Source organism: Rosa chinensis, chromosome 3 (genome assembly GCF_002994745.2).
Source record: "Rosa chinensis cultivar Old Blush chromosome 3, RchiOBHm-V2, whole genome shotgun sequence".
Taxonomy (NCBI): Eukaryota; Viridiplantae; Streptophyta; class Magnoliopsida; order Rosales; family Rosaceae; genus Rosa; species Rosa chinensis.
Genome location: NC_037090.1, coordinates 20489637 through 20499955, shown reverse-complemented (window position 1 = coordinate 20499955; position 10319 = coordinate 20489637). Strand labels below are relative to the sequence as shown.

Here is a 10319-nt window from a genome sequence, read left to right as displayed (position 1 = left end):
ATCAAAGTACATATGCAAAACTCACATGTAAATTATTTATGTTGATTTTACAAATCTACATATTAATCATCTATTTTGTTTCAAGGAAATTCAACTATTTCTATTGAGCATTCAACCACAACTATGAGTTGACGTCCATTATCGGAATACTTTATCCGCCACAAGCAATGGACCGCCATGCTCGGCCAACTCCGCTAGCCACCAAATCGGCATAAGATAAGTAACTATCTTCCTTTACGCTCTTTCAATTTGAGCTAGTGCAATGCCAATTCCATGCTTTTACTACTTCTAAGCATGCCTACAATATATCACACTTGATATGCTTTTACATGCTTCCATAAACTTTTGAGCATGCCAACAACATTTCGTAGATTTGGCAACACTTTCTAGACCTCACATGCTAGATATGCCATGCTTCTATTTTAATTGCAACTCAATTAGATAAACATGGAACACTCAAACAAAATTTTATTACTTGCTCTATTTGTTTGTCATGTTTCATACAAGTACAAACTTTGCGAGTCAGTGGTCACCGCCAGGCGGTAAGGCAACGACTCATAATGACAATGACCACTACGCGGCATTGCAGTCAAGTTTCTCCTCCTAGAAATAGTAAAGGGACTAGTTAACACAGCCCACGGCAGCCATTGATCCAGCAGTTAACCCCGACGCTTAGGTACCAAAGATTGGGCTCGCTACCTAACACCTTCTGCTCCGTGCAGCTCCCCCTCAACAAACAATTTACCGACCATCCGGAGGTCCGTCGTGGCTGGGGAGTGGGGGACTCCCTGGCGGGCCTAGCAAGGGCCCACCCGAAAGGGCAAAAGCATTCGCTCCAACCAATTCTAGATGGACGACGCACTTGCACTAATTATGCTTGATATACGGCACAAAGCTACGCTTTGGTATCAACCTGCAAGAACACCCTCCTTGACTGGAGACTTCGGGGACTTGTACATACAGCCCAGCATAATTAGCAACGGTCACGCTCATGCCTCAGGGCATCACCTTCGAGCTACCCGTTAAGGCCTCAGCGGCATCCTCGAGCTCTCACGCTCTCGCCGCAGCGGTACCGCCGAGCTGTTGTACTCTCGGCTCAGCGGCATCCACGAGCTCTCACGCTCTCGCCGCAGCGGTACCGCCGAGTTGTCATGCTCTCGCCCCAGCGGCATCCCCGAGCTTCCGCTCACGAGCTACGCCTTCGCGGCACCCGAGCTTACCGCTCACGCCCTCGCGGCACCCCCGAGCTTCCCGCTCGCGCCTTCGCGGCACCACGAGCTTACCGCTCACGCCTTTGCGGTACCCACGAGCTTCAGCTCACGCCCTCGTGGCACCCCCGAGCTTCCCGCTCACGAGCTTCTGCTCATGCCTTCCCAGCACCACGAGCTTCCGCTCACGAGCTTACCACTCATGAGCTTTCCGCTCACGCATTCGCGGCACCCTTGAGCTTCCGCTCACGAGCTTACCGCTCACGCCTTCACGACACCCACGAGCTACGCCTTTGCGGCACCCGAGCTTCCACTCACGAGCTTACAGCTCAAGCCTTCCCGGCAACCCCCGAGCTTTCGCTCATGCCTTTCCGGCACCCTCTAGCTTCCGCTCATGCCTTCCCGGCACCCCCGAGCTTACCGCTCATGCCTTCCCGACACCCCCGAGCTTACCGCTCATGCCTTCCCGGCACTCCCGAGCTTTCGCTCATGCCTTCCCGGCACCCCCGAGATTTCGCTCATGCCTTCCCGGCACCCCCGAGCTTACCGCTCATGCTTTCCCGGCACCCCCGAGCTTACCGCTCATGCTTTCCCGGCACCCCCGAGCTTCCGCTCATGCCTTCCCGGCACCCCCGAGCTTCCGCTCATGCCTACCCGGCACCCCCGAGATTGCCGCTCATGCCTTCCCGGCACCCCCGAGATTACCGCTCATGCCTTCCTGGCAATCCTCGAGCTTTACACATGTCTACTCGACACACCACACGTTAATGGAACATTGAATTCTTCTACCATTTGTCGCTTGCGACAAATTGAATTATTTTCGCGTTCCATTAATACGAGACAACCAAACAAACACAAGCGTTCACGAATTACAAACGTTTACCTTCGCAGCGCTCATGCAACTTACATTTATCATATGCAATCCATATGCTCACACGACCATACGCGCTCTCGAATTTGTACGTCATGAGCGATTGTACTCGGCGCCATTCGCTTGTATACATCAACATGTATCACGCACCCCGTATTTTCATATATGCCAACGCATATCGGTGCAACTCACATTTGTTGCCCAATGCAATGTGCATCCTACATATGCCTGTTTTTTGTCTTTGTTTTGCAGGTTAAAGAGTCCCTTCTTGCTTACGGAGTTCGGGGACTTGTAGGGGCTCCGTGCCGCCCGGTTACTTATGCTTGATGACTTCATGATTATAACTCCTCAACCAAGAAACTCCTCTTACTTGGGGACTTCGGGGACTTGTAGATACCTCTACTAGCAAGACTAGTTTGCTATCTCACCAAGCATAAGTAACACGCTCTTTGGGACACCCACAAGCCATGATGAGGCCCAACCGCTACTTGCATCTTGTAGCCCTATGTTCAAGCTACGCTACGGTATCCGGAAGTCACAAATCCGTCGCCGAGAAGCCACCTTTCCGGCCTTGCCAAGTTGCCTCCACAATATGCTTTTTTAGACTAGAATAATAACTTTGAGTCCCACATCTAAGAAAATGTAAATGAGGGAGCCTCCTTCCCCTATAAAAGGAGACTCCTTCCCACTTACTCATGATCCCATTACATCTTTTGTAATCCCCTTTGGGCCGCAAGGCTCAACACACTAGTGTAGCATTCAAGTGGACGTAGTTTCCCGCTAAGGCGGGAGATGAACCACTATACACCTTGTGTCACTCTCTCTCTCTCTCTCTCTCTCTAAAGCTAACTAGAGATCCCATGGATCACTAACGTTAACAGCTTGTTTGTCTGCCTCTAGAACTTTCTTGTTGAAAACAATGCTGCTTTTAGAAAAATTAATCTGTTGACCGGATGCCAACTCATAATCCTCCAACACCTTCTTAATATGAAAGCACTCAGTTACACTAGCTCTGCCAAATAACAAGCTATCATCTGCAAATAATAGATGATGAATAACAGGCGCATCTTCGCAGACACTAATACCTTGCAACTCCCAATTCAATACTTGACGCTCTAGTAAAGCAGAAAATACTTCTGCACAAAGTAAGAAAAGGTAAGGTGATAGCGGGTCCCCTTGACGAAGTCCCCTAGTAGGAGTGAGATACCCTCTAGGTTGCCCATTCAGCAAGAACGCATATCTAACGGTGGTAACACATTGCATAATCAAAGCAACCCAAGATTCATCAAAACCCAAACGGAGTAAAACAGATTCAAGAAAGCTCCACTCCATACGATCATATGCTTTACTCATATCCAATTTCAGAGAGAAAACACCATCTGTACGAGAATGACAATTGTGAATGTAGTGTGATACCTCATTTGCCACCAAAGTATTATCTGTAATCATCCTCCCAGGAATGAAAGCACTCTGAAAGGGACTGATAATCTGAGATAAAATCTTCTTAAGTCTATTAGCTATAGCTTTAGAACATATTTTATACACAACATTGCACAAGGCAACGGGACGAAGATCAGAAACAGACTGAGGATTCTTAACCTTCGGAATCAAGCAGATATGAGTGAACTTGACCTCACCTAACAGCTGCCCAGAATGAAGAAAATTCTGCACCGCATCAACAACATCTCCCCCAACAACATCCCAATACTTCTGAAAAAACAGAGGAGGCATACCGTCCGAACCCGGTGCTTTGGTAGGGTACATCTGGAACAATGCCGCCTTGATTTCCACCGCCGTATAAGGGGCACAAAGGTCGACATTCATATTTTCCGTAACTCTAGGTTGCAAAAGATCAATAATAGAATGCATATGCCCGTAATCAATTTCACTTGCCTTAAACATTTTAGAAAAATAATGAAGCACAACAGACTCCATCCCTTCTGCTGACTCTTGCCACAAACCATTGTGGTTAAAAAGCCTTTGCAATCGATTCTTCGCTCTCCTGTTCGAAGCTTTTCGATGAAAGTACTTCATATTTCTATCCCCCTCTGCTAACCAAGTCACCTTAGAGCGTTGACGCCAATAAGCATTTTCCTCTTCGAGCAAAGCATCCAACTTTGAATTCAACAGGATACTCTTTTATTGATTTGACTCAGATAGAGGCTGAGAAAGTAGGAATTGCAACCTATCCCTTAACATCCTAATTTCCTGCTTACGAACTCCAAAGACCCGTCTCTGCCAGTCATTCAGAAAGAATCGGGTTTGTGTAATCTTCTTACAAACCTGGAACATAGGAAAACCAGGGACATCAACCATCCACCCCTCCTGCACGACATCCAGGCAGTCTGGACGCTGCGTCCAGCAGCTCTCAAAGCGGAACTAATACTTCTGCCTCACCACCTGCCTCGACGGAACTTGGAAAGCACCCAACAGGAGCGGAACATGGTCGCTATGGATCGGCGCCAGATGACGTACACGCACCGCCGGGAAGATGTCAGACTAGGTGGTCGTGGCCACTGCACGGTCCAGCCTGCTTCTCATCCCCGGCCCCTTCCAGGTGAAAGGAGAACCAGTGAACCCTAGATCAATCAGATCGCATTCAGTCAACACGTCCCGGAAAGGCTGCATCTGGTTTTCACGTCGCACCACCCCTCCCTCCTTCTCCGATGCATGTAACAATTCATTCATGTCACCGATCACCACCCACGGTAAGGCAGACTCCTCACCCAAAGAGCGAAGCAAATTCCACGTGAGATGACGAGAAGCCGTCATCGGATGTCCATAAAAACCAGTCAATCTCCAGGCTATACTCGAACCGTCAGTAGCCCTAATCTCCACATCGATGTGGTGGGCAGACTTCGAGCGAAGAACAACATCCAAATCATCCGCCCAGAACATAACAATCCCCCCTGATTGCCCCTCACTCCAAACCGCTTCGCAATTGCGAAACCCTAGCTGCAGTCGCAGACTGTTCATGTACTCCCAATCATCCACTTTGGTCTCAGAGATGAAGATAATGGGAGGACGCTGCTGTTGAATGAGAACCTTCGATGCCTGAACCGCCACCGGGTTGTTTAATCCACGACAATTCCATGCTAAAACCTCCATATTAGGGTTTTGGGTGCCGCGTTCGTCAGAGAGAGAACGCCTTTTTATAGGAAGAAATACTTAAGCAGAAGAGATCTGTAATATTTTGGTGATATTTATATATACGCACCTCTTGGTTGTATATATATCATTTATACAGCAATTCAAATTCTACTTCTCTTTCTTTTTTATAATTTGAAAACCTTTCTAACATTTACTAGCGGTGTAAGTGAACTAACGGATCCAGAAGATTTCAGTCGTTGATATTTATAAACAATATTTTTTTTTAATAACAAAATAATATATTTAATGTTATCCAGCCATCTATTCTTATTAGTGTAAACTGCACTTATACTCTCTATTCTAATCCTAATTTTTCAGCATAGGCAGTAAGCATCTTCGTCTAGAGATTGCTTCCATAAACTTTTACAGATGTTTCCAGCTTCATCTATACCACAATCGAGTATTTACTACTTGGACATGTAAACTACGAGATATTTCTCATCTAGAGTCGACTCTCTTAAGTTTTAACAGTTTAGTGCCCGCTAAATTCAGCAGCAAAAATACCAAAACACCACTTGATTTATTTTATTTAATCCTGAACCGGAAATTACTGACCCTTTCGGAATTTCTCAACTCCCAATACTTCTTCTCGCTCAAGAGACCCCATCGACCTTCACCCCAGCAACACCGAAAGCTCTCCTCTCTTCTCTTCTCTTCAATGGCGATGACCATAGAAGGTACGTACGATTCTTGATGCACTCTGATCGTGATTCTTCAATAACTGTTGTTTTGGGTTTGACAAATAGTTAGAAAATAAAGGAGAGGTTGAATTAAGCTATTCTGTTTCATCGATTTCCGTTGCAGAACTCTGATAACTGGATAAATTGAGCTGAAAGTTGTAGAGTTGTGGTCAATTAGAGCGAAAAAGGCTGGGTTTTGGTTTAGGGTTTCATGTCGTGGGATCTAATTTTATTTGTTGTATTTGGGTATCTTGCTCTTTGGTTCTTGGAAAGATTTAAGCAAAGAAAATTGCTCAAAAGGGGCATTTTTTTTGTTTGTTTGATGGAAACGTTAAGTGGGGAGTTCTAATTTCTTTTGTTTGATCATGTAAATAAGACACTTTGGCTCAGAAAGAGAAGGGTTCCATTGTTCGACTTTTTATATGCAATGATGATAATTCATGTGAACACATGTAAGAGAAGATGTGTGATTGTGTTGTTATTCAGTTTTCAGTCATATTTTCATGACATTGGTTGCTAACTATTTTCTGTTCTGGTGCATTGTTGCTCCACAAATTGTTGACGCTTCGTGCTCTTTGCAGTGTAAGTGAGAATCTAGTTTTGTGATTTTGGCTGTGTTGTTCAGCTTCTCTGAAGCATACTTATGAAGTCTCTTTCTTAACGTGCAGGCTTGCAGGACTTGCTTTTATGTTTTCAGCGAGCATCTTGCTACAGGTTCTGGTAAGTAAACTGTTAAAAGTTATGTAAGACGACCCATATGCTTGTTTTTGGGGAGTGTATTCGTATTTTGTTGGTATTTACTATTTAGTACTGTTGATGTTGAGTAAGGAAGATGGTATATAGATATATGTTGATCCATTGTTTTTTTACACTTCTAATTATGTTATGCAGCACCCCATTCAGATGGGTTGCCTTGTTGCTTTTCAACAAATTTGTTCAACTAAACAAAAACAATGTAAAAGGTGCTCTCTGAAACTAAACATTTCATATGATTATTCCTTCACTTTAGTATTTCAAGCTCTCATTAGGCTTTTGAATGGTAGAGTTCTTGGAGCAATGTAAATAATATGATTATTCTTTCACTTTAGACTAAAAATTAAGCTTGAAGTTGGGACTGCAGGAAAGTTAGGCTTCAGTCTGAATGAGTATTATGATGGTGACATGTTCAGATAGGAACTGAGATGATTTTGTGAGGAATAACCTGAGTCTCATTTAAGACATCTAATTGGAAAAGGATTAGATTTTCTCCCCCTTCCCACAAATGCTATAGTTCCCTGGGGCCTGTGGTGCGACCTATCACCTTAAATGTCAGCCATTGGAGAGTCAGTATTTTTATATAGTGGGTGTTCTCACAGTCTTTCCTTCCTTGTTTGCTATTGCTGTTGGGCTGCTTGCCTTTATACAGCTTCCTCGTCTCCTATGTTGAAGTGGTCGACCTATATAAGTATATTTTACTGTACAAGAAATGGCTAGTATCTAGTGCTAGACTGCTAGAAGCTTTGCCGGAAACAAGCAGGATCCAAAAAATGCTAGAGACTCTGTATAATCAATTTGGGTGTGATTGAATCGGTTCTACAGCCCAAGTATGAAGAAGGACAAGTTATGTTATTTCCGTTGCCTGAAGTGATTGTTTGAACCTATTTTATGAATCTTATGTTTCTTGCTTCAAAGGGGTGGCCTTTCGGACACGTCAGGATCATAATCTATTACTTTTCACCTCCTAAAATAAAATCACGTACTGCTGCAATCCAATTAGTAGAACTGACAAAAGCTAAGGCTGAGAGCATGGGCACAGACATATTTTGCATCAGAAACTATTATTGAAGTAGACTGATAGAGGGTAACACAATTCCTTCTGCTCCAAATTACCTTTGTCTGAAAGTCCACAGAAACCGTCAAAACCATGCACCAGCCACCATCCTTAATGACTAGTGAATACAGAAGGGGGGCAGAATATTTTTCCTAAAATAGCTCGTGGAAAGCTCAACATCATGGAAGATGTTTTTCAAATTTGAATGGGAGCGCAAGATTGACTTCTGTAATATTGCATCAGCCAGTACACACAACTAATAATCATTATGGTACTCTGCCTATTCCTCTTTCTGATGTATGCTATGCTTTCTATTGAGCTCCCAAAACATGTTAGGCATGGGACTCCCAGGCGCTATCGCATAATGTATTTGATCTAGGGATTTCTATGTTCAATGATGCTGAAGCTAGTGAGACGTCATTTATATGGATGGGCAGAGTAGCCATTTTTTTTTTTTACATCAGTAAATATTCAGATGCAAATTACCCATAATACCATGAGACTCATCAGCTGCATGGGCAGAGGAGCTTTACCAATAGAAAAGCTAGAACTCTACTCATTCAAATCTCCTGCATCTGAAAGGGGATTTGTATTCCTTGACATCATACTAATAATGCTTAGAGCTACATCACCAAATTGAATGCTTGTCCAAGAGAGAGGTTTTAGAACTTGGCTACTTTTTTTTTTGTAAGAACTTAACTGCCGGTTGGATTTCAAATAACTTATGTGCATACTCATTTACTGTGTTTTTCATTTTTAATGTGCCGCAGGCTTGTGCATTATACAACAATTGGTGGCCTATGTTGTCTGGTGAGAGCAGATAATTTAAGTTCTTTATACTTTGGACCTACAGTTGCATTGAGAATTAAAAAAAATGTAATTATCTGATTGTTGTTTTAGCTCTCATGTACGTCCTGGTACCGATGCCTTGTCTATTCTTTGGTGGTGGTTCTACTCAGGTTTTATTTACGAGGGAGAGTGATGGGTACGTCTTTCCAAGCATTATACTTCCCCAAAATTTATTCCTCTCTCTCTCTCCTCTCTCTCTCTCTCTCTCTCTCTCTCACACACACACACACACACACTACCTATTATATTGTTGCAACTTTGCCCTTCTATATAGATCTTTTTTTATACACTTTTACATCTATCATGTATGATTTGTTAGACCTTTTGTTCTACCTTGCAACTAGCTCATATAAAAGTTATTTACTCTGTGTCACGATTGAGTGATGTTCTAATACGCGTCGTGACTCTTGAGGTAAATAGTTGAATTGGTGTGAGTTTAAAATGCAGTCAATTGTAGCTTTTTCTAAAGTCATTGTTTGCGACTGAAAGCATCAAGAATGCTTTTTCCATTGACATATACTATGGGACTGGTAAATTTTGAGTTTAAAATTGATTTATTTATGACTTACTACGGCAGACAAAACTCTTAAGGCCAAAAGTGCTGTTATAATTTAAATTATCACAAGGGATAGTTGACATATGGGAGGAGATGATGCAGTATTTATGGGTACTATAAGTTGTTTTTTTTCAAACTAATGAGGGAAATATGGTTCATCCTAGAAATTTCACATAGGAGAGAATGTTATATTTATGGGAGTATTAGTTTTTCTGTTAAACTATTGAGTGCAATATTGTTCATTTTAGACATTTAATGTCTAGTTTTACAATGAGTGACAGCCCTTGAGTAAAAGCTGCAACTATTGGCTCATGGAACTTGCATAACTCATGAGTTCTGATTACGGAAAATATCCATTAGCCAAATCCTTAAATAACCTCTGCCTCACCCTCTTCCTTATATTGCAGGTGGATAAATGCTGCCAAGTTTTTGACTGGGGCATCAACTGTGGGGAGCCTAGCCATTCCTATAATTCTTAGGCACGCTCATATGATTGAGACATCTGCTATGTGGATCGAATTCGTATCATTCTTCATATTTGTGTGCACTGTCATGTGTTTCCATCGTGCCAGCCTCGAAGACGAGTGGTGATGACATAAACACATCCAAGGTTTTACACTGGCTGGCAATAACTGGGGCCAACAGCAATTTAGTCTACGTGTCTAAGAACTGCAAGAAGTATGATCTGCATACAATGGGAAAGCAATAGAACTTCCCCTTTTGTAAATCTGTTTATGTATATGTTCAAAGGCATTTTGACTAATTTGTCCGTTCACTAGATTTGGGAACAGCAGTAGGTTCTTGTTTATTGTGGGATTCAGTGTGTATTATATAGTTTAGCTTTTGAAGTAACTATTCATATATATATATAACATAATTTACCAAAGCGTTATACCTGCAGGAAATTTGGTTATGGTTTGGGACTTTGGGTTTTGATGAAAACAAAAGGCTTCCTGCTCTGGGGCCACGTTGGCGGCATGATCAGTGGACCAATGGAAGGTGATGAATTTCCTACGTAGACGCTGGTCACCAATTTCCAAATGGTAATTCCAAAACTCGTGATAAAAAAATGGGTGTTTTTCACCAACAGTGTCTGAATTTTTAAAGTTATCAATGTAATATCTGAATTTATGTTTTTCATCAATGTCATACCTCTGTTCACTTTTCGTTACGGAGCCGTTAAAATTGAGATTTG

At 42.8% G+C, this 10319-nt stretch overlaps 1 protein-coding gene across 1 annotated transcript; it reads left to right on the top strand.

Moving 5' to 3' along the window:
* Positions 1 to 5749: 5749 nt before the first annotated feature.
* Positions 5750 to 10029, top strand: LOC112193804 (vacuolar protein sorting-associated protein 55 homolog). The gene is made up of 5 exons (XM_024334047.2): positions 5750 to 5906; positions 6578 to 6629; positions 8490 to 8529; positions 8620 to 8704; positions 9532 to 10029. Exons 2-5 carry the CDS (start codon positions 6597 to 6599, stop codon positions 9713 to 9715), a joined length of 342 nt encoding a protein of 113 aa, XP_024189815.1. The 5' UTR covers positions 5750 to 5906; positions 6578 to 6596; the 3' UTR covers positions 9716 to 10029.
* Positions 10030 to 10319: the final 290 nt, after the last annotated feature.